General features: G+C 50.5%; 2 protein-coding genes across 5 annotated transcripts; one reads left to right on the top strand and one right to left on the bottom strand.

Moving 5' to 3' along the window:
* The first annotated feature begins 2451 nt into the window (after nucleotides 1-2451).
* Nucleotides 2452-11984, top strand: PHKG1 (phosphorylase kinase catalytic subunit gamma 1). The gene is made up of 10 exons (XM_004761723.3): nucleotides 2452-3259; nucleotides 5418-5531; nucleotides 6022-6200; nucleotides 6624-6678; nucleotides 9330-9395; nucleotides 9651-9814; nucleotides 10214-10304; nucleotides 10437-10590; nucleotides 10728-10853; nucleotides 11222-11984. The coding sequence occupies exons 2-10, from the start codon at nucleotides 5449-5451 to the stop codon at nucleotides 11465-11467; spliced, it is 1164 nt and encodes a 387-aa protein (XP_004761780.1). The 5' UTR covers nucleotides 2452-3259; nucleotides 5418-5448; the 3' UTR covers nucleotides 11468-11984.
* On the bottom strand, nucleotides 11846-23043 carry SUMF2 (sulfatase modifying factor 2). Of its 4 annotated transcripts, XM_045074886.1 has the most exons (10): nucleotides 22924-23021; nucleotides 22247-22501; nucleotides 21267-21423; nucleotides 17973-18087; nucleotides 17502-17546; nucleotides 17012-17162; nucleotides 16163-16218; nucleotides 14254-14338; nucleotides 13939-14083; nucleotides 11846-12717 (listed from the first exon to the last, which is right to left on the bottom strand). In XM_045074886.1, the coding sequence occupies exons 3-10, from the start codon at nucleotides 21401-21403 to the stop codon at nucleotides 12633-12635; spliced, it is 819 nt and encodes a 272-aa protein (XP_044930821.1). In that variant the 5' UTR covers nucleotides 21404-21423; nucleotides 22247-22501; nucleotides 22924-23021; the 3' UTR covers nucleotides 11846-12632. The 4 variants fall into 4 exon arrangements, with proteins under 4 accessions (XP_044930821.1, XP_004761782.1, XP_004761784.1 ...); XM_004761725.3 differs by lacking the exon at nucleotides 22247-22501 and having other exon boundaries at nucleotides 22924-23043; XM_004761727.3 differs by lacking the exon at nucleotides 22924-23021 and having other exon boundaries at nucleotides 22256-22473.
* Nucleotides 23044-23306: the final 263 nt, after the last annotated feature.

Raw genomic sequence — 23306 nt, 5'->3', positions numbered from 1 at the left:
AAGCTCAGAACTTCTAAATTCTAATAGTGTTACTTCTAATAGTTCTTGTAATAGTGTTACTGCCCCTTATGTCCATGGTGTGTGATGGGGTATGGTGGGTACCCAAGTAGTATTTTTTTTTAATTCTTTTTTTTTTTTAAGATTATATTTATTTGACAGAGATCACAAGTAGGCAGAGAGGCAGGCAGAGAAAGGGGGAAGCAGGCTCCCAGCTGAGCAGAGGGCCTGATGTGGGGCTCAATCCCAGGACTCTCAGATCATGACCTGAGCCGAAGGCAGAGGCTTTAACCCACTGAGCCACCCAGGTGCCCCACCCTAATAGTATATTGTTGAATCAATGAATCAAGGGAAAAATGGGGCAGCTGGCTGGCTCAATGGGTAGATCATGTCACTTTCAATCTTGGGGTTCAAGCCCCACATTGACCGCAGAGTTTATGTTAAATAAATAAATAAATAAACAGCTGTCAAGAAGAATGAAATCTTGCCATCTGCAATGGCGTGCATGGAACTAGAAGGTGTTATGCTGAACAAAATAAGTCAGACAAATACTGTATGATTTCATTCACATGTGGGATTTAAGAAAACATAAACACGAAAAAATGTTCATCATCACTAGCCATCAGGGAGATTCAAATTAAAATTACATTGAGATATCACCTTACACCAGTTAAAATGGCCAAAATTAGCAAGACAGGAAACAACGTGTTGGAGAGGATGTGGAGAAAGGGGAACCCTCTTACACTGTTGGTGGGAATGCAAGTTGGTGCAGCCTCTGGAGAACAGTGTGGAGATTCCTCAAGAAATTAAAAATAGAACTTCCCTATGACCCTGCCATTGCACTACTGTGTATTTACCCCAAAGATACAGATGTCGTGAAAAGAAGGGCCATCTGCACCCCAATGTTTATAGCAGCAATGGCTACGGTCGCCAAACTGTGGAAAGAACCAAGATGTCCTTCAATGGACGAATGGATAAGGAAGATGTGGTCCATATACACTATGGAGTATGATGCCTCCATCAGAAAGGACGAATACCCAACTCTTGTAGCAACATGGCAGGACTGGAGGAGATTATGCTGAGTGAAATAAGTCAAGCAGAGAGAGTCAATTATCATATGGTTTCACTTATTTGTGGAGCATAACAAATAGCATGGAGGATATGGGGAGTTAGAGAGGAGAAGGGAGTTGAGGGAAATTGGAACGGGAGGAGAACCATGAGAGACTATGGACTCTGAAAAACAATCTGAGGGGTTTGAAGGGGCGGGGGGTGGGAGGTTGGGGGAACCAGGTGGTGGGTATTGGAGAGGGCACGGATTGCATGGAGCACTGGGTGTGGTGCAAAAATAATGAATACTGTTATGCTGAAAATAAAAAATAAACTAAAAAAAAAGAATAAAGAATGGTCAAGAGAAAACAAAAGAAAACATAAACACGGGAAGGGAAAGAATAATAAAAGATGAAAACGAGACAAACCATAAGAGACCCTTAGCTATGAGGAACAAATAGAGGGTTGCTGGAGAGGAGGTGGACGGGAGTTGGGGGGGATGGGGTAACTGGGTGATGGGCATTAAAGAGGGCACTTGGAGTAATGAGCACTGGGCATTGTTTGCAACTAATAATCACTGAATTCTACCTGTGAAATTAATATGTGATAATTTAAGTAAAATTAAAAAATTAAAAGGAAAATGAATCGCTGACATCAATAAATGCAAGAGTCTGGCTGGCCTGGCCTCTCTCTGGTAGAAGCCATGGCTACAAAGAGACTGGAATAATCCACTAGATACATTGGCCTTTTGCCCTGAGGTTAGAAGGGATTTTGTTAAACACTGAAAGTATAAAGCAGAAATCAAGTCTGTAGTTTAGCATCCAGACAACAGAAGGGATCAGGGAACTTAGTGACTGTAAGTGAAGTGTTTTCATCTTGAGCCAGATGCTGCGTCTCAGCAAGCAGAAGCCTTTATGCACAGACCCCAAGTCACTTCTGCTCCTGCCTCTCTAGCAGTCCAGCAAGTATCTCCCCCAGGGGAAGAAACAGATGGTCAACATGAATAACGGAAAGAGCACTTGGGGCCACAGCTGAGATCAGTCTAGAACCTCTTACGTATTTAGTGGCCTTGAGCAAGTCACATTCTCTTTACCATGGGCTTAACACCAGAGTTTTGGGGTGCAAGTGCTTTGTGAAATGCTAACCAGGTGTGCTTGTGGGCTCCGCCTCTGTGTGGGGCACTGCATTACCCCTTCCTTCATTTGTTCTATTCAAATTAGGGATTTGGAAAAAGATAGTTTTAGGGACATCTGGGCGGCTCAGTCGGTTAAGCGTCTGCCTTCAGCTCAGGTCATGATCTCAGGGTCCTGGATCGAGTCCCACATCGGGCTCCTTGCTCAGCAGGGAACCTGCTCCTCTTTCTGCCTGCTGCTCCCCCTGCTTGTGCCTTCTCTCTCTCTCTGACAAATGAAATCTTAAAAAAAAAAAAGAGTAGCTTAGAACGAGAGAGCAATAAGTAAGTGTCTACTGTGTGCCAGCACCTTCCATACATTATTTCCAATTCTGTCAACCTCTTAATCATACTGATGAGGACCCTCACCCGAAGAGCCCAAGGGCGCACACTGTCAGAGCCCATATGCTTTTCCTGGCTGAAAACCAAATGGGTTAAGGATGAAATCATGGAGGTAGGTCAGAGATCGATTCCTAAAGGGGATGTTCCCTAACCTTTAAGGTCTGCATTTTGCAAGTCAGCCACACTAACCGTTCCTCCGTGGGCCCCAATGTCTGGGTCCCCATGGCAGCCAGGGCTGCTCTATGGGTCTGCCAGTGCTTGGGTTTCTCCAGGGCCTTGCTCTCAACATACACAGAAATGGTTCCCAGAGAAGTGACTGCATTCCCACCAAGGCTGGCTTTGTCTACTCAGGGTCCGGAGGCCGAGGGAGCTCCGAAGGGGAGACAGGTCACCTCTGCTGTCCTGACTGGTCCCAGGCCGCCCGAGCTTCCCTCACCCTCCAGCAGAGGTCACCTCCTGGGGAGACTCCGGGCCTTGGCCTGCATCCCAGGTTTGCAGTTGTGATTTATTTCTGGTATGTCAGCCTTCCGTCACCAAGTGGCAAAGCCCGAAAGCCGAAGGAGGAGCAGCAAGATATCTTACTGTGGCCACGAGCGTCTGCGGGGGAGCTGCTTCAGCGCTCAACTGTCCCCACTCCCCAAGGGGCTCTGAGAACTTCAGGATTCCTGTCACATTCACTCCGGGGCCTGCGAGGACCTAACAGTGAGTAGCTGGGCGGGTGATGGACAAAAGCCAGGCGACAGGCAGAGAGAGGGAGAGGCTCTGCGGCAGAGAAGACAGAAACCCCAAGAGCTGTTAGACCCACTTTTCTCTTCTGAGGGCAGATGGATGCAGAGCGACACCACCGACTCTTGAAGCCCCCCTCAGGGTATTTGCCTACAGAGAGCAGGTTCCCTGTATTTTCAGACTCTCTGAGCTTGGGGGAGGGATGTTTTGTTCCAAAAAAAATCAGGTAACCTACTCCCATCTGGGGACCCTTCCCAAAGAAGTCTTGGGAAAGGTGTGGGGGGTATGGATGGAGGCCATGGACAGAGGCCCAAAGATGGCCCAAGTTAGGCCTAGAGCAAGGGGCTGGCCCTCCTGCCCCACCCCAGGAGAGGTGAGTGCAGCCAGAAGTCTGTGAAGCTCCTCATGCCAGGGAATGGAGACCCCAGCCTGGATGGCTTCCGGGGCTGGGGGTGGGGTGGTGGTCCAGATAGATACACCCTCTGCCTGTGGAGGGCTGGGGAAAGGGAGAGACGGTGTGCTACCCAGTCGTGGCAGGTGGGGGCACAGATGCCCATCTTGGGAGCTTAAAAGGACTTGCAGGAAATAGGCTTGTTTTTACAGGAACAGACATTTCTGTGCTCAGCTGGGGTTGCTGACTGGGAGCCTGCAGCAGCCCGGGCACCTGCTCTTGGCAAAGGAGACTGTTGTTATTCTAATTCTTCCTCTGGTAACCAGGCACCCGGCAGTGGGGACACCAGGCATCCTGGAACAGCTAGCCCCACTTGGCTGGTCAGAAAATTGGCCCCTTGGATAGACCAGGCCTTCCTGAGCCCATAAAGGGCAGTAGAAGTGAGACTAGAGGCTGGTTTGGCCCTATGGAGTGTGAACTTGTGCCCATTTTCTGTCCGCCCCCTCTCCATCCCTCAAATCCTCTATCGAAGGTAGGAGTACTAGGTGGCCTCGTGGGTTGGTGGCCACCATATTCCTGTGGCAAAGCCAGCTAGCTCAGCAGCTCTGTGTCCGGCCTGCATATCCTGGCTTGGTAGTGCCCCGAAAGGCAGTACCTGCCACAGGGCTCACTGGCCAATATTTTGGTAGGACATGGGGCATTCTGAGGACAGGTCCACTCTGCCATCAGGACCCTGAGCCAAAGGGATACCTCCAACCATTGACTCACATTCAGGGAGCAGCACTGGGCACAGGTGGGGAGGAATGGCTAGGGCATCCCAGATAAGATCAGTCGAATGGAGGAGGTGACGCCACCCACTGATGAGTGACACCAGAGCTTGGGACCATGAAGCTCTGCATCCCTCTGAGCACCAGGCAGAGGGCTTCTCGAGGAGTATGGAAGAAAGAAGAGGAAGAAAGAGAAAGAGAGAGACATGGAGCGAGGGACAGCAGAGCAGGCAGGCAGGCAGGGAGGGTGGAAGGAGAGGACAAGAGGGAGGAGAGAAGGTTAGGAAAGTCCTGGATAAGGGCAGAATGAGTAAGGAACAGTGGGAAGCACAGGAAGTGTGTCCTCGAAGGAGGGGAGTTTCCAGGAGAGGACAGTTATGACTGTAGGTGGCAGGGAAAGGCTATAGGACTGCCATATCAAGAAGGGAAATCATGAAGCTTCTCATCTCTCAGAAGTGCAGAGAACAAGCAGAGGAAAAGCAGGACCACCCTCATCTCCTCAAAGAGAGGAGACAGCCCTTTACTTTGTCCCCTGAAGGTTTCTCGGGAGTTCTTTCTGGATTCAAGGGTGTGACAGCCTTGTGAGAGCTGACCTTGAGGGCTGATGGCCCAACCTCCTGCCTCCAGCCTGGGCTTAGGCCTGGCCGACCACATGCTGTCAGAACAGCAGCTTACAGCCAGAACATTCCAGGAGCCACGTGCTTGCCTGGGGTTCACAGAAATTTACAGCCAGTGGGAAGGTGCAGGTGTTTGGAGCATTCACAATAGGGCTGCTTTGTGCCAGGTGATACAGATGGGTGAGAAAGGGCCTGGCCCTCAAAGGGCACACCACCTAGATCAAGAGGACTAACAGCTGCTGCTGCTTCTTTTTTTTTTTTTTTAATTTTTAATTTAAATTCAATTTCGTTAACACCTGGTGTAATATTAGTTTCAAGGGTAGAATTCAGTTGACAGCGTCTTTCTATTTCTCCCTCAGAGCCCCTGAGAATCACCCCGAGTTGCTGAGCATGACCCGGGACGAGGCACTGCCAGACTCGTACTCAGCACAGGGCTTCTATGAGAACTATGAGCCCAAGGAGATCCTGGGCAGGTAAGGCCCAGACCTTCCCCAGGAAGTGCTGTCTTAGGCTCCAGCCAGTTCCATGGCCCCTTTTCCATCCCCAAAGCATTATCCCCTTGAAGAAACCCTTAGTTTGGGTCCTGCCCTCCTGAACCAGGACCGATGAGAAGGGTACAGAAGCATCCAGGTAAGAGACCTCTCCCAGCAGAGCTGTCCCGGTGCTGTCGACAAGCACATCCAAACCCAGTTTTGTGCCAGTGTCGGAGATCAGGGGTCAGAGGGAAGATTATGGCCTTCGGTGCTGAGAAAAAGCACTGAACTAGGAGTCGAGGGTCCCAAGACCAGGCTTACTACGAAGCAGCTCCAGACAAATCACCCTCCAACTACCTTCTTCATCCTGCCCTCCCCCCAAGCTCACAGGGAGGTTGTGGGCAAGAAAGGACCTTTCTTTGGTGGCTTAGACCTGGGATTCTCCCTGGGGTGAGGGGGCCCTGGAACCACTTGTCCTCCGCACCCCCAGAGGAGTGAGCAGCGTCGTCAGGCGCTGTATCCACAAGCCCACGTGCCAGGAGTACGCTGTGAAGATCATTGACATCACTGGCGGAGGCAGCTTCAGCCCTAAGGAGGTGCAGGAGCTGCGGGAGGCCACACTGAAGGAGGTGGACATCCTGCACAAGGTCTCAGGGCTCCCCAACATCGGTGAGTGGTGGCCCTAGGCCCCAGCACGGTGCTCCACCATGACTCTGCTCTACTAACCCAAGTCCAGGATCGTGGCCCCACCGGCCCGTCTCCTGCCCCTGAAACCCCGCCAGCTCGGTGCCCTGAGGCGTGAGACTCCCAGTTCCATGCTCTCCGCTGCAGAGATTCAGTTCTAAGCCTCCTCTTCCAGCCAGACGGAAGGGGTTGCAAGCAGGGCTGGGGCTAGTTGCAGGTTGGGAATGGGAACGCGAGGTCCCTGGGCGGGTCCCTCCCTTAGCGGTCCTCCTTCGAACAGCATTCTGATGCCCCTTCCAGCTTCTGAGGTCGGTCCAAGCAGCTTTAAACCTGTTGCTCCTCTACCCCTGCTGCCGCTCTGCCCAGGCTCCTCTGCTACCTGACACGAGTTAGTCATTTCCATTTCAGTACAGCTGAAGGACACTTATGAGACCAACACTTTCTTCTTCTTGGTGTTTGATCTGTAAGTACCCAGCCCCGGAGCCAGCCACACCCTGGGGCCTGTCGGAGAACCTCCTGTAGTGGTCCCCTATCCAGTGCTTCCTGAAGCCCAACAGTCAGCTCCCGACACTGTGGAGGCCAAATACGATCTCCAGTGCGTTAGGGAGATCAGCCCTGGGGGTCAGGCTGCCAGGTCTCGAGTCCTGTGTCCACCATGTAGAAGCCAATGATTTCTTTCAGTGTCTGTTTTCTCATGGGTATTGCAGAAGTAATAATAGCACAGCAAATGGCAGGATGTAAATGCTATGAATTATTTACTACAACGGTCCTTCTACAAGCGGTCCTTCAACCCTCACTTTAGACACGGAAGCTACAGCAATGAGCAAGACATATAAGGTTCCTGACTTCGTGGAAGGATTTTCAGAGAGTGAAGAGAAAGCAATAAAGTCAGCCACAACACACGCACAGTTACGTACATGTACAGACACATGAGCCAGAACAGGGCTTAGAGAGAGGTGGGGTTTCTTTAGATGGAACGACCGGCCAGGGAACGCTCTCCAGAAGGTGACCTAACTAGAGACACAGACGAAGTGAGGGAGGGATCGGAGTCAAGACCTGGAGAAGGCTCCGCAGAAGGGCAGAAGGAAGAGCCAAAGCAAGGGCCCTGCTGGGTGGGCTTTGCATGTTCCGGGAAGCCAGGGTGGGGGCAGGGAGCAAGCCTGTGGTGTTGGCAGGATGTGAGGTTGGTCTGGACACCGAACACCAGATTTTGCAGGCATGTTAGCCAGAGCCAGGATTTTGGAGGGATGCGAGCAGGAAGGTGATGGGATCTGATTTGCTTTTGAAAAGCATCCATCTGACTGTGAGGAGGCAAGAGTGGGAAGGAGGAGACCCTCAGTATTGGTGCAAGAGGCCCAGGAAAGCAGGTGGTAAAGGTTATATTTGGGGTGTGGCTGAAAGAATGACATCTTCGTTGTCATCATCAATGTCACTATCCCCCTGCTTCTGCACCACTAGGGCTCACAAGATGAGCTCCTGTCAGTGTTAGCTCTGAGAGCCTCTGTTTTCTCAAGAAAGGAAAAATGACACCAACCACTCTCTCTCCCAGGCTTTCAGCATTAAATTCCAACCACACAAAGTGCTCTGTGAACAATGCATTCAGACCTACTATCATTATTAGAAAAGTGTCCCAGGGAAGGGAGCCCTCCAGCTCCCTGTTCCCCCACTCCCGAGTCCTCACTGAAGAATGTGAATCTCCCTGTGTGCATCATTCCTGTGGGGGCGTCTTGATTTCTCCACACATAATGGCTAATTTAGGGACTGGGTTTACCTGAGGAAATTACTCAAGTAGATTTTGTCTTGTTAGAATGTTTCATACTGTAGCCATACTGTAGTACGAGCAGGGTTATTGTGCTCGGAGACACAGTGTAACTTGGCTGGTGTGTACTGTTCAACTGCCACCTCCAGGAAGCCACAGCCCGTTGCACCCTGCACAGTACCCAGTTTTACTGGTAAATCTTTCTGCAGCTGCTAACAGTGAATTCTCCTAGTGTCTTTAAAATGGAATTAGAATGATAAAAACTGGATTCACACATTGCTTTTTAGGAACACAGTACAGGTATCATGCAAGTAAGTTTCACCGCTGTGAATTCTAGGTTATCTCCTCAAAGGGGCCCCCTTCCACCTCCACCAGCTAAGCTCAAGGGTTTTCTTGCCTCTGTGCCATGGGCCAAATCCCTTGTGCCTTAGGAATCAAACCGATTTCCCCAGACGGGTGGCTGGGAGGGGGCAGGACGCATCTTTCCTATTTAACCAGGGGAGACTTTCCCAGGATCCCCAAGACTTAACTGGCTGCAGCTGTCCCAACTCTGCTCAGTGACATGGTCCTTCAGAGCCCTTGAGGCAGCTCAAATATCCCTAACCTTTGAAGAAGTCGCTCGGGGAAGCTATTTTTAATGCTGTCCTGAGTTGCCCTCCAGAGTGTAACTAGATTGTTCTAGCAGCGACCTCTTTCCACGTCATCCCAAGAAGTGAGAAGACTGAACCATAATTCTTAATCCCAAAATAAGCAGACTTCGCTCCCTCAGCACCTGCACTATGGCTTCTACCATTCGTTCCTGGGAAAGATCAGGATACTCCTGTCCTTCTGCTCTGCATCTGGGGCCTTGGACCAGTGGCTCGGGGTCCCTCTTTCACCTCCCAGCCCTGATTTTTTTTTTAAGATTTTATTTATTTATTTGACAGACAGAGATCACAAGTAGGCACAGAGAGAGAGAGCGCAGGAAGCAGGCTGCTGGGCAGAGAGCCCAATGTGGGGCTCGATCCCAGGACCCTGAGATCATGGCCTGAGCTGAAGGCAGAGGCTTAACCCACTGAGCCCCCCAGGCACCCCCCAGCCCTGATTTTGACACTGACAGATCCCAGTCTGGGCTGGGACTTCCACACATGGGGGACCCGACACTGCTGCCATCCTACCCCTTCAGCCCCCCCCGCTCTCTTAATCTTCTAGACAATGGCTCTACTCACGTCCCCAGCTTTTCCCTGCAGCCCTTGGTCCTTTATCGTGGCCTACCCTGTCTCTGGAGATGTGAGGGTAGGAAATAGGTCCCTGGGAGCAGGATAAGGTGGGGTGGACTTGGAACCAATCCAGCCACAAACACTCTGTCCCCACAGGATGAAGAGAGGGGAGCTCTTCGATTACCTCACGGAGAAGGTCACTCTGAGTGAAAAGGAAACTAGGTAAGGATCCACCTGCCCCCACCACCACCCCCTGTCCCAGAGCACAAGTGGTCCCACCACCAAGGGCTTGGAGGGGGCACAGCATGCGTTTGTCTGGGCTGGGGGTGTGCTGCAGGCTTCCACAGCCTTCTGCCAGCCTGTCCGGAGCCCTCCGTCACTGGCAGTCCGGCAGGTACATGGGCTTTCGTCTCCCTCCTGGGAGACCTGGCCCTGCAGAGGAGGAGCGAAGAGTAACACATGCCTGTCCCACCCCAGGAAGATCATGAGAGCTCTGCTGGAGGTTATCCGCAACTTGCACAAACTCAACATTGTGCATCGGGATCTGAAGCCTGAGAACATCCTTCTGGATGATGACATGAACATCAAGCTCACCGACTTTGGTTTTTCCTGCCAGCTGGAGCCAGGAGAGAAGCTGCGAGGTCTGGTAACATGGCCTTGACCTATGTCAGAGGCTCAGACTCTCTCATCCACACTTCCAGGAACAGAAAATGCCTGCATTTCTCCTCCAAGTCCTCCCCCCTTCCCCGGGAATAAAAATGTTACTGTCTCAGGTTAGGTGTCTTTTCGGGTAAGCCTCATCCCAGGGTTGGGCCAGGTTCCCACTGCTGGTGTTCTAGGCCATGAAACCACAGGCCCAGGCAGGTGTTCCTAGGAGCCAGCACCTAGTCCCTGCCCTTGGTCCTGCAGTTGGTCAGTATTAGAAGAATACCAGCCCAAGCACCCGGTCACTTTTATCACCACGTCACCATTGTTTTCTTTGGACCTTCCCCTTCCAAGTGCCCCCTGCTGACCTATCCCGATGGAAACTATTCCTGCAGAGGTCTGTGGGACCCCCAGTTACCTGGCCCCTGAGATCATCGAATGCTCCATGAACGATGACCACCCAGGCTACGGGAAGGAGGTGGACATGTGAGTACACTGGGGAAGACAGCGACCCACAGTGACAGGGGAGTCCCCATGGCCCAGAGCACCTGGTTACGGAGGGAGGAAATGGCAGGAGCCACAGCCAGCCCTCCCGCCTTCCTGTCTCCCTGGTGCCAGGTGGAGCACCGGGGTCATCATGTACACCCTGCTGGCGGGCTCCCCGCCCTTCTGGCACCGGAAACAGATGCTGATGCTGAGGATGATCATGAGTGGCAACTACCAGTTCGGCTCGCCTGAATGGGATGACTATTCAGACACTGTGAAGGACTTGGTGAGAGGCCAGGCCTGCTGGAGTGGGGGGCATATGGTGCTGCAGAATGGAGGACCCTGCTGGGAAGACCCTCTGTCTCGTCAAGTGTAGCGGGGACCCTGCCTTGGTGTCTTCAGCTCCCTTCCTTGTTCTCTCAGGTTTCCCGCTTCTTGGTGGTGAACCCCCAGGGCCGCTGTTCAGCAGAAGAGGCCTTAGCGCATCCCTTCTTCCAGCAGTATGTGGTAGAAGAAGTGCGCCACTTCAGCCCCCGGGGCAAGTTCAAGGTACTGAAGCTCCTCCCACCCAGGGCCCTGGGGCAGGACCCTCAAGCCCAAGCCTCCAAGTCCCCTTCCTTCCCCCAGGGACTCGTTTCACCCACAGGGCTTCCAGAGCACCTGCCCTTCCGCTCTCCACCCATCCCCGCGATGGTTCCAGTTCAACTTCTGAATTCAGAGAAGGCTCCATCTGGCTCCTGCAGCCTACATCTCTGCAGATGCCACAGGGGTTGGGATGTAGGGAGAACACGGGGAAGCGCCCAGCAGTAGGAACACAAGGCTTCATGGCAAACGAGCTCAGGGACTCTGTGCTTCGGAGGGGAAGGAGACAGGCCGGCAGGGGCTGGGGCCAGCTTCTCACTTCTGGCTCTCCACAGGTGATCGCTCTGACAGTACTGGCTTCAGTGCGGATCTATTACCAGTACCGCCGGGTGAAGCCTGTGACCCGGGAGATCGTCATCCGTGACCCCTATGCCCTCCGGCCTCTGCGCCGACTCATCGACGCCTACGCTTTCCGAATGTATGGCCACTGGGTGAAGAAGGGACAGCAGCAGAACCGGGCTGCCCTCTTCGAGAACACACCCAAGGCTGTGCTCCTTTCCCTGGCTGAGGAAGACTACTGAGGGGCTGGCAGGCGGGGTAGGTAGGGTGGGCAACAGGCAAGGGGGGGAAGCCCAGAAACGTAAGTTGAGGAGTAAGACCATGCCCAGGCCTCTATCCACAGGGGGCACTTGGCCCTGGCCAGGACCCCTGGCACTAGGGCCACCATCCCCTCTCAGAGGCTCTGCACAGGAAGAGCAGGTTGCTCCCATCACACGTTGTAAGTGTGGTCAGGGCCAGGTCCCGGGGAGGGGCAACTAGCATTTGGGTTTGAGAGCCTTCCTGCTTCTCTCCTTCCCAGCTGTACCACCATCTCAGGTCCTTCCCCGAGACCCAGAGTTCCTGACACTCACAGGTACTTCCCTTAGGGTTCCAGGAGGAGGGTAAAAGAGAGGACAGTCTGAGATACACAGTCGTGGAAATTTTACTGACCCCCAACACCCACTGACACCATGGGAGCAGGTTCCTTTCCAGGGACATGTGTTTAGAGGCATATGGAAGCCCTCATATAATTAATAATAGAAAAGGAAGGTTCTGGTATTTGTTTCTCTGGAGTGTTACTTACTTTGTGACTCCCACAATGTAGTTTTGTCTAGTCCATAATTCAGTTCTCCTAGACCTTTTTAAGACTCATACTGTGCTTTAAAGGCCTAGCTACCGCCTTCTACAGACCAACAGCGGAAATCAGGTTCCCTCAAAGGCACATGAAACACCCCAAATGAGGCTAATGATGGATGATTTTCCTTCTACAGCAGTTTGCTGGGAAAACAGAGAAAAATGGGGAAATTCTGTTTTCGGAAAACAATGTGGGATCCCTGCATCAGGCACTGAGAAAGGGAGAGGGAACAAATTTAAAAATTTCTAACGACGGGCCTTTCAGAGCATTCTGCCCCAGATGTTTAAGGACTGGCCCTATATGGTTAATATCTGACCTCTATGAGAAACAGCCAGCTCCCGGGCCACTATCCCTGAGTCAGGCCCCTTCTTCAAGAGATAGCGGGACCCCTCCTCTGAGGTCAGAGTCCTCTCCTGGCCTGATGAGAGATGCCTGCCACAGAGGGATGGGGTAAGGGGAGGGAACTCCTTCTTGAGGCTAAAGCTGAAGAGCCTGGAGTTTGGCTGTGTGGAGTGTGGCTGTGTGGGAGTGACACGGGTACCACCGGGCTTTTCTCGGCTCTGCGTGGCTGTTCACAACTCCCCAGGCAGGCGGCCTGCACTGGAAGCACAGCGGAAGCCTAGGTTGTCTGAGGCTGAATCTGGAGTGTTGCCCATCCTGCCACCAGAGAAGAGGAAAGAGAATGGACATTCGTTGAGAAAGGGGCCTGGAGCCTTACCCAACTTTCCTGCTCCACCTCCTAGGGCCTGCTGTGGTCCAGGGTGCCTAAGGACTGAGGGCAGGGACTAGAAAGAAGGCTGGTTTGAGCGCAATCCTGGGGAAAAGGGTAAGAAAGGATCTGGGATATGGTGGAGGAAGTGGGAGTGCGTAGTCCTGAGCGTCTGCTCTGGAAGGCAAGAAAGGCAATGACTAGTAGCTTCGGCTGCTCACAGTTCAGAATAACTCAGCCAAGACAAACCTGTCAGTAAGAAGCGAGAATATCATGTGCCAATGAGTACTTCATACTTTTCAAAGGACTTTCACATATATTCCTGCATTTGCCGTTTCTCAACCTTCCGGCAGGCAGGTTTGTTCACCACTTTACAGACCCAGAATCAGATACCAGGAAGATTCAAATGTCTTGGCCAAGGCCAACCAATGCTTCACGGGCACAAGAGATTCAGTGGCAAACCAGCTTCCTGGTTCCCAGGCAGTACTTTTTCTACTACTTTACTGTAGAAGAGGAGGGAGGGAAAGCCGGGGCCCTCACTGTACCAAAAGAACCAGCTGCAAACCTGACTTCCCGAGGCCACGGAAGCTGTGGTCTCTTTCTGGTCCTTATGGAACCCAGGAATGGGAGGAGTCAGAGGGAGATCATCCAAATAACCCTACAGATGAACAAAGCAGAGAGTCCCAGCAGGGGACTCGGGAGCCTGGGACTCTACCACTCAGGCACCAACACTACCCATCTGTGTGACACGAGCAGGTCCCAGCACCTCTGTGAACCTATTTTGACTGTGAAGTAAAATGGTTATAGAAAATGATTTTTCATGTGCTTTCCACTTTGAAGGGTGAGCATTTCCATGACCACGGGCCATGACCTAGTACTGATGTGGCCATTCCCCTCCCCTGCCTCTGCCACCTAGTTATGAGGAGAGGAGAAACCCTTATGATGCGAGACACAAAGTCTCTCTGGTTGCTGAGACATGGCAAGAAAAGGTGCAAGTTGACCTAGGTTCTTCTGCTTCTCATGGCAAATGCTGCTTATTCTCTTTCCTCTACCCACAATTTGGGGTGCAGACCGAGGGGTGGAAGCAGCAGCAGCACCAGCTCTGGGGCTGCCTGTGCTCTGGGAGAACAGGACCCAGACCCTCAGACCCCAGCTACCAAGCTCCTCACCTGGTGGTGACCCGGGCCCGGTGATTGGCAGAACCATCAGCTGTGTCGATCCAGGAGGCCCCCCGAAGGACACGCATGTCCTGCTCAGCAGCCTGGTATGGAGATGCTGTCCACTCCCACACGTTGCCCATGAGGTCATAGAGTCCTGCAGCACAGCAGGTGGGTCAGTCCCAGGCTGGGCAGCACCATCCCCCACTCCCATGCCCCATAGGTATCAAATGCTTCCCTGGTGGTGTTTCTCTCGCCTCATCCTTCAGGCAGAGTGATCCCACCAACCAATTTGAGTGTTGAAAGCAACGTGGAGGGAGAACTTACCGTAGTTATTCTGAGGGGGGAAAGCATTCACTGGGGAGACTCCATGGAAGCCATCCTCAGCCTTGTCACCCTTGGGGAACTTTCCCTGAGGGGGAGAAATTTAAGCTCAAACATTTACCATCCTGTTCCAAGGTGGGTGTTCCTGCCTGCCCGGAGGAAAACCAAGGTCACCTGGGGCAGGATGAAGGGCATGAGGCAGTGTACTGAGATGCCCATCCTGAGCTCCCAAACCTGTCTCCTCATGGGCTCCACCCTTACCTCCTGGCTGGATTAGGAAATGTGTGGTTTCCCTGTGCCCATAGTGGTCTACGTCAAGCCCATCCCACTCCCACTTTCTCCACTTTCGGCAGCTTCCACCTCTCAGCCTTGAACGCCAGGTCTTCAGTGCCTTGGGGAGGCTCCTCCTCTCCGCTCAGCACCACCTCCCTTCTCAAGGACGACTGATGCCTGCCCTATGCTCTCCTGCACCATCTCCTCCCCTTCTACCCCCAACAGTTTAACTCTCCCTCATCTGACCCGACTCTACTGTCCTCATCTGTTCTTATCACCAAAATGCTTGGAAAGGAACCTGTATTTGCCGATGCAGTTTGTTCAATCTTCTCAGTAAAACTGGGGTTCAGGTCCCCCTACTCTACAGAAGCTGATCTCACTAAAAGGAAGATGAAGGGGTAATAATTTACTCAGCAGCTACTCTGCTCCGGCTGCCACATTTCTCTCTTTTAATTTCATCCTTGCACGGTTGTGAGGTGAGTATTTTCTCCTTTTAAGAAACTGGCAACTGAGGCTCAACGTGGTTAACTTATCAAAGACAATAGAGCGAACACCTCAGATGTGTCTTTCTGCAAAGCTCTGATCCCAAGATCATCTAAAGATCAGTTTAGCCCTCAGGTCCACTTTAATGCTTTCCCCTGAAATGTGGATGCCGTGCCTGCCCCCCCACACTCTACAGGGATTCCCAGGGGAATAACATTCTTGCCTAAGATAAATGTTGCTGACTCTCAAGCCACTTGCTCTGACCCAGACCTCTGTCCTAAGATTCAGACTCATAGATCTAGACTCATGTTTTCAATGTTTGAGCACATAAAGGACCCAAGGGTACCTTAAACTAAGCTGATGCTAAACCCATCATGTTCTATCCTTCTGACCCCAACTGCATACCATCTGTTCTGGATGATGGTAGCACCATAACCCTGTTGCCCAAGCTTAGTTTCATGCTTGAATCCCTCCCACATCTCCACTTTGATTAATTACCAAACCCCGTCTATCTTTCGGCCATGCCTCTCCCATTTGGCTTCCTCTCCATCCCATTTCTACTTGATTCATGTGTTCATAATCCCCTGGGCCATTGCCACAGCCTCAAATTCAGAGACAGCTCCCACCCCTGCCTCCACTGCAGCTCTACTTCACTTAGGCACCAATGAGTGACTAGCATCCTCCCCAAATCGAATGATGTTGTGAGTCCCATTTAAAATCCTTCACCAGTTCCCCACTGCCTGTGGGGAAAACCGTACAACCCGCTGTCTACCTCATCTCCTATACCTCCTGGGCTCCAGCCTCTCTGAATTTGTCCCATTTCTGAACACATGGTATCCCTTCCAATATAATGCTGACACTCACATTGTTCCTTCTGTTGTGAACACCCTTTCCTCCTATTTTCACATGGCAAACTCCTATTCCATCAGCTCAAATGTCATCTTCTCCATGAAGTCACCCCCACCACGCTCAGGCAGTCACTAACTTCTGCAACTCTTCGATATGAAGACCTACCACAATGTCCTTTGCTTTACCAGGTTCCTGTCCCATTAGGACACAAAGCCCACTGCAGTCCCACAGCCCAACACAATGCTTAGCCTCAGGAGGTTTTGGTCGATGCTTTGAGAAGGGACGGGGTGAGGAACATATGACTTACCTGCCACAGGTTGGTGCGGTTTGGCTGGAACTGGTTTCCCCATGGGTAAACCTGACCTGCCAGGACACAAGGAGACAGTGGGGGAGGAGGTGAAGGGTTGTGGAAGGGAAGGCCAGAGAGAGGGAGGGAACCAGAAGGAAGTCAGGAGGTGGTGAGAAAAGAGAGAGTGAGCGATTACTTACTTTCATTTCCCATGCCTCACCATCCACTCACCATCCCGCATTCGGAGCCCTTGGACGCCTGATCTGCTCCAGGGCAGTGCAGTCCCAGGTGTGGCTCGGACTCAAGCCAGTCTGTAGACTATCTGTTACCCGCTCAAATCCGGAGAGGTACAGACACTGAGAGTAAGAGCTCAGACACTTGTCCATTGGACTTAGACTGGATAAATAAACAAGCAACCTCATTTATCACAGTAGTTTTGACTAATGGCATGGCTGGTATTTAAAAAGCAGCGGAGCTGCTGTTTCCTTCTCCTGACTTTTTGTTTAGTCGGGACTGCCACGCTTTGTAGGAGTCCCTTCACGCCTATGGAAAAGGATTCTGGGTAATTCTTTTCTTATTCCCTGTACTATGTTGTTCTGATTATATGCATTGAAATATAACATGTCTGGGTAGAATCTCCAAGAAAAACCAATTTTACGTCTGTTTCTTCATTCCAGTTTTCCAGTTATTAACTTTTATTGGTCTGAGATGGATCAGAACTGAGAATGGTAACAAGTGGCCCTCCGCCAGCCACACAGATTAAGAAGCACTGCTCTAGGAAGTATGGACCCTTCCCCCCCTTCAAAGCTCCCACACAGGGCAGGATGGGGAGAAGAATACGGGTAAGTCGCCTTGCCAGCTCTATACCGTTCAAGCCCCCTCGGGCAGCAAACTCCCACTCTTCCTCAGTGGGCAGCCGTTTCCCCCGCCACGCACAGTAGGCACGAGCATCATTCCAGCTCACGTGTACCACTGGGAGCTCCAGTTTCTCTCGGATGCCAGAGCCAGGACCTGCAGGCTGACAGCCAGGATGAAGTGAGACAAGCTTCTGGGACTTCACAGAAGTCTGAGGACGGCTAGGCCTACGGTGTCTGAGTTCAGCTTTTACCACTAGATGGAGCAAGGAAGCCGGAGGAGGCCGCCTGGAGCGTGAGCAGAGGCGAGTCAGGAGCATAAATGTGAACCAGAGGGGAATGGGATGGGCAACGGGCAAGAAGATCAGGGCGGAGGAAACAAGGGTGCTTGGCCGCTGCCCTTTTTAGTTTAATGTCCCCAGATGGGCAAGGGGTCAAAGGAAACCAGGCTTCCAGAATAAGAGTCAGCAGGAAAAAAATGAGGCACAGGAACCAACCCTTACCTGCCTCCAGAACGCCCTTTCCACTGGAAGCCACCAGAGGACAGACTACAAAAAAGAAGAAGTATGACCGCCAGATTCTCTGACCCAGCAAGGGCACCTTCCTGGCTGACACACACGAGGCAGAGTGACACTTCAGGCTCAGAAGCAGGGGGTCCAAGTGCGGGTGTTTCTGAGCCCCTGAAAGCAGGCCACCTCACTGCTGTTACTGGAGGGGTGACAGGCTGTTCTCTTGTCAGCTCAGGGAGTAACTTGAACCCTACATGTATCTGGTTTCTTACCGAGCCTCAGTGCGCAGAAACCAGCCCAGTGTGAACACCAGGAGTGTGTGTCCCACGGACCGTCCGCAGGGGGTCTCTTTTGCTTCCCCCCCACCCCGCCCCCTGCAGCTCTCAGATGGGCTTCCCTGTGATGCTCTACCGTAAGCACCATAACCCACTCGCACTCCCTCCGTGGCAAGCCCGGTCCTCTCACCTCCATCTGATGGGTCACTTTGTTTCTGAGCTCGTCCGAGACAAAGTCCTCAAAGACAAAACTCCACCCGAACATCTCAGCCTCTGTCCGGTACTTTTCTTCCCTGACAAACTCCCTGAAAAGAGATATTTCACTTGGTTAAGCTGATGATAAGGTTCCATGTCCTGCTCTTACCCCCTCTTGCTCCAGAAAACCTCATAGAGTCTCCTTGAAGCCACACATCACAGAGTTTCCGGCAGCAACAAGCAGGTCCTACGAAAGCCCGGGCAGGAGATTTTCTTTTAAAATCTGTGGCTGGGGGCACCTGGGTGGCTCAGTGGTTTGGGGCCTCTGCCTTCGGCTCAGGTCATGATCCCGGAGTCCTGGGATCGAGCCCCGCATCAGGCTCTCTGCTCAGCGGGGAGCCTGCTTCCTCCTCTCTCTCTGCCTACTTGTGATCTCTGTCTAATAAATAAATAAAATCTTTAAAAAAATAAAATAAAATAAAATCTGTGGCTGTATGTTTAATTCACATACAGTACTTTTTAGTGCATAGTTTTGTGATTTTTGACAAAGCGGACAGTCACCATCACAATCCAGATAGAGAGCAACTCCCTCATGCCTCTGCAACCACTCATCTGTTTTTGTCCCAATGGTTTTCCCTCGCCAAGAATATAAATTCACATAAATTGGATCATCCAATAAATTGGATCATAACCAAACTTCGCTTATCCATTCACCAGGCACAGATCATCTGGATAATCTCAAGTTTTGGGAGATTATGAATAAAGGTGTTGAGAAGATTTAAGCGGGGGGGAGGGGAATGGGTCTCCTCTCTGAAAGGCCTTCATCATACACCTACTCACCCAACAATCACGAGAGGGAGGCAGAATGTGTTACTATTTCCATCTAACAGATGAAAAAAATGGAATCATATAAAAATAACGTGCTGAAATTTTAGAACGGATGTTCACACAGTTCGGTATGGTAAAGCAAATTTCAGCAAGCAAACTGCCAGGGTAAGATGGATTGTTTTCACTGGGCTAAAAGTACCCCGTCGATGCCCGCCCTTTGATCTGAGAAGACCTTGTTCACCCGTCAAAGGGGCACTGAGAATGGAGGAGGTCAGATTAATAGCTATTTACCAACCTCAGAGTGTCTGAACGGTTTGAAAATCTTCCACCAGAGAGGCAGAGATAAATCATGGGTTCTAAGCAACGTTTAGAGGCTTGCTGAAAGTCTATCATAAACAGATGATAAAAATAAATAAATAAGTAACAAACAAGTGTTATTTGAAATATAAAAGATTTCTATCACAAAATAGATCATAAGTTGAAATACACAAAAGTGCACATGCGTCTACCCAGCTAGCTGTTTCTGTCATGATATAGTGCAAGCCTGACCTGAAGTGATTTCTCCTTAAATTTTTTTTTTTTTTTTTAAAGATTTTATTTATTTATTTGTCAGAGAGAGAGAGAGTGAGAGCGAGCACAGGCAGACAGAGTGGAAGGCAGAGGCAGAGGGAGAAGCAGGCTCCCTGCGGAGCAAGGAGCCCGATGTGGGACTCGATCCCAGGACGCTGGGATCATGACCTGAGCCGAAGGCAGCTGCTTAACCAACTGAGCCACCCAGGCGTCCCTCTCCTTAAATTTTAATAAACATTCTTTTAAAAAGCACATATAAGTAGTGCATATTATAGAAAAATGAGAAAATAGAGGTAGATAAAAACAAAAAAACTGAAATCCATTATTACATCAACTAAGATATATCGACTATATTCTTTCCTGTTCTGCCCCATCCACAGGAATTCTAAATAGCTTTAAGGTGTTTACCTTAAAAAAAAAAAGTGCTGGGGCACCTGGGTGGCTCAGTGAGTTAAGCTGCTGCCTTCGGCTCAGGTCATGATCTCAGGGTCCTGGGATCGAGTCCCGCATCGGGCTCCCTGCTCAAGCAGCAGGGAGCCTGCTTCTTCCTCTCTCTCTCTTTGCCTGCCTGTCTGCCTACATGTGATCTCTCTCCTTCAAATAAATAAATAAAATCTTAAAAAAAAAAAAAGTACTTCTGTGCAATTGTTCTCATTTGGACATCACAAAAACATGGGCAAAATCTGTTACCTAATGCAATGTTACATCTTCCAGTCCTTTTTAAACACATTTACACTCCATGCACGTATTTTTTAAAAATAGGATCATACCCTGTATATTGTTTGTAAGCTACTTTCTTCACTTAACATCTCACAATTCTTTTTGACAAAAGGATTTTAATGGCTGCTAAGTATTCTGTGTTGTTGATGTAACATGTTTAAGTGATCCTTATGTTGTTAGTATTTGTTCACAATGCCATCTTTTTAGCTAAATGTTTTTGGAAGACTTTCTTTTGCTTAAGGAGAATCTTTAAGGGTGGAATCACTAAGTCAAAGGGCCTGAGAAGTCACCAACCACCCTTATGCTCACCTCCGTCTGTGTCTCCTGAATTAAAAAAAAAATTTGTCTTTTATTTTTTATAGATTTTATTTATTTATAACAGAGACAGAGAGAGACACAGCAAGAGGAAGAACATACACAAGGGAAATGGGAGAGGGAGAAGCAGGCTTACCACCAAGTAAGGAACCCAATCAGGGACTTGATGCGTGTTCAATCCCAGGACCCTGAGCTACCTGAGTTACCCAGGCGCCCCGAATCAACTTTTTTCTAAGTCCACAATGTAACACTTAAGTCATTTCCCATGTTTGCTTTGTCGTTCTGTTCCTTCCTTTCCTTACACTCCCCTCCTCCCTTTCCATCCCCCTCCTGTATCATATGAAGGTAAGTCATGGGTATCTCCTGGATCATTTTCTGCTTTAGCCTGCACAAACATACACAAACATACCACCTTGAGGAGACCAAGACAGCTCAGCATGGCTTCTTAGATTGAGCTGGAACCACAATGTCCTTCCTAGACTAACTCCATTTCCCTAAGTAAATATAAAGGGAATTTAAGAGACTCAGCTACTACGACCCTGCTCCCAATTCCTTCTCCCTGTGGAAGAGGTTTTCGTTGAGTGTTTGACTTCCGCCCATAATTCTCAGTGCTATACCCAGTGTAATGGAAAATCCACTGGCTGAAGAGTTGGGGGATGTGAGTTCCAGACCCAGCTCTGCCACTAACAGAGCGTGAACCTCCAGACTTCAGATTCTTCATCTGAAAACTGTAACACTTATCCCACAGCATTACTGCAAAGATGACATGTAATAGTAAACAAGCTACTTTCCTTTTAGATATAAGGAATAAAAATTTGAAAAAGCTCTACCACTCCTGGAAGAACACCTGATGTACCTGAAATCTTTGTTGGTGACAGGAAATATGTCAATGGCAAAGGGTTTTACTGTCACCTCCCGGACAGGCCCTTCACCATCTCTGCCATCTGGAGAATTTGTTCCCATCTGGAATCTCCCACCTGGTAGCTGGACCATGTTAGTAGTCTGCCCATTGCCTGCAGAGAAGAAGAACCATGTAATACATGTATATAGAACCAGTAATACATGAATATATATTAAACAAGTGGCAACATTTGGATTATATGTAATATTCATAAGGGTGTAATGAAAAAAAGTAGGCTTAAAAATCTGGCCTTAAGTTCTTGTTCTGCCACTTAATTTGTTGGGTAATCTTAGGCAAATTAGGCAGATTTATTTGCCTACAAAGTTGAGATAACATCTAACTATTTCATAGGTGTGGCTGTATAAATTAAAATTTTATGTGTGTGTGAAAAAAAAAATTTGTGTGAAATGTTCTGAGCAGATGGTAATTACTCAAGGAATGTTTATTTCTGTCCCTACTGCTCTATTCCTGTACCCAACAACTCTGTCCCAGCTACCTAAACCTAGACACTAATACTCGCAGAACGTGTCTATCCATACTTCTCATGTTGTTTCTCTGCCTCTTCCTCCCCATTTCTTACTGATTTCCCCCATTATATTAGATGTTCCGGGAAGAAAAGTACTATATCTATTTGGCCACTGTATTCCTGGCATCTAGCACAGAGCACAGTACTTAGCAAATAATTGACTGAGATCCTTCATATCCACTGTTTGAACCTCAGAAAATCAGGATTAAAAGGATCATTAATTCAACCCCTTATTTAACAGGAAAAAACCCAGGACTCCAAAAAGGAAAAATCACGTGAAAAGCTAGTTAGCCGGGAGTAAGGACTCGATGACCCGGGTCTCCTTACTTCCTGCTCAGTGCTATTTCCAACCCACCGCACTTGTCCCCACTTTGGAACGTCCTGTTTCTACTTAAGGACGTCTAAGTACCCTACGTTCCTTTATGGCAGCAGCGTGCAGCCTCTTCGCGTGTTTCTGTCTGCAACCTCCTGTGCTCCTTCTGACGCACTCCCACGGGGACTTCGGCTACCTCAGGGAGAGGAACGAGCAAGCAGGCCCTCAGACTGAAGGGAGTTAAGAGACGACGTGCACTCGCCGCGCCACTTCCTGTCGACACCAGCGCTCGGAAGCCGGAACAGAGACACTGGGGAGCCGACGTTGAGGGACTTAACGAGAACTGTTACCCTTTTAAGGCAGGGAAAGAGGACAGTATTTTTTTCATGACTCTCTTGTGGCTTTTCAAGCTGATATTTACAAATAAAAGTGTGTAATGCCTGGATTCACTTCAAAAAGGCTGCAGGGAAATGGGAAAGTGGGAGCGACACCAAAACATCAAGATCAGCTATCAATTCGCAACTGTCTTAAGCTGCGCGACGGGCACATGGGAAGGGATGTCTTCACACCCTCCTCTACTTAACGTCCAGAAGAGAGAAAAAGAAGGGAGTGCACGCCGTTCCCACCGCGCCGCCTCCGGAGGTGCGTCGGGCCGCCGCAAGCCCTTCCAGGAAGCGGGCGGAGGGGCCACGGTCTCTCTCCCGACCAGGGCGGGGAACCCACCCCCTTCCTGATGTCTCCCGGGGCACACAGGGTCAGGCCAGCACACTGACCTAACGCGAACCGCGGACCACACAGGAGCAGCAAGAGCGCCGGGACCCGCGGCGAGGGGCCCATGCCGGCAACACGAGCCGCGCGCACAGAACGGCCCTGCTGCGCATGCGCTCCGCGTGCCCCGCGTCGGAAGCCGTACTGCGTGCCCCACGTCGGACGCCGTAGTGCGTGCGTACGGCCAGAGCTTTTTTTTTTTTTGGCGTTAAGGTTTACTTCTTCCGGGGCTACGGCTGGGTCCTGACTGAACACGTGTGGAGCCAGGTAAGAGCGGTGTCGTCAGGCTTAGCGCTGAGGGACGCCGCCTTTCCAGAAGTCCCTCATTACCCTATGAACAGAACATTTTGATTTCCTTCCCTTTTATATTCTAACCCTTGTCGGGCGC

This window comes from Mustela putorius, unplaced genomic scaffold (assembly GCF_011764305.1).
Source record: "Mustela putorius furo isolate JIRA1106 unplaced genomic scaffold, ASM1176430v1.1 tig00000139_pilon_pilon_pilon, whole genome shotgun sequence".
NCBI classification, from domain to species: Eukaryota; Metazoa; Chordata; class Mammalia; order Carnivora; family Mustelidae; genus Mustela; species Mustela putorius.
Note: the sequence above shows the minus strand (reverse complement) of the source record. Positions and strands in the feature narration are given on the sequence as shown.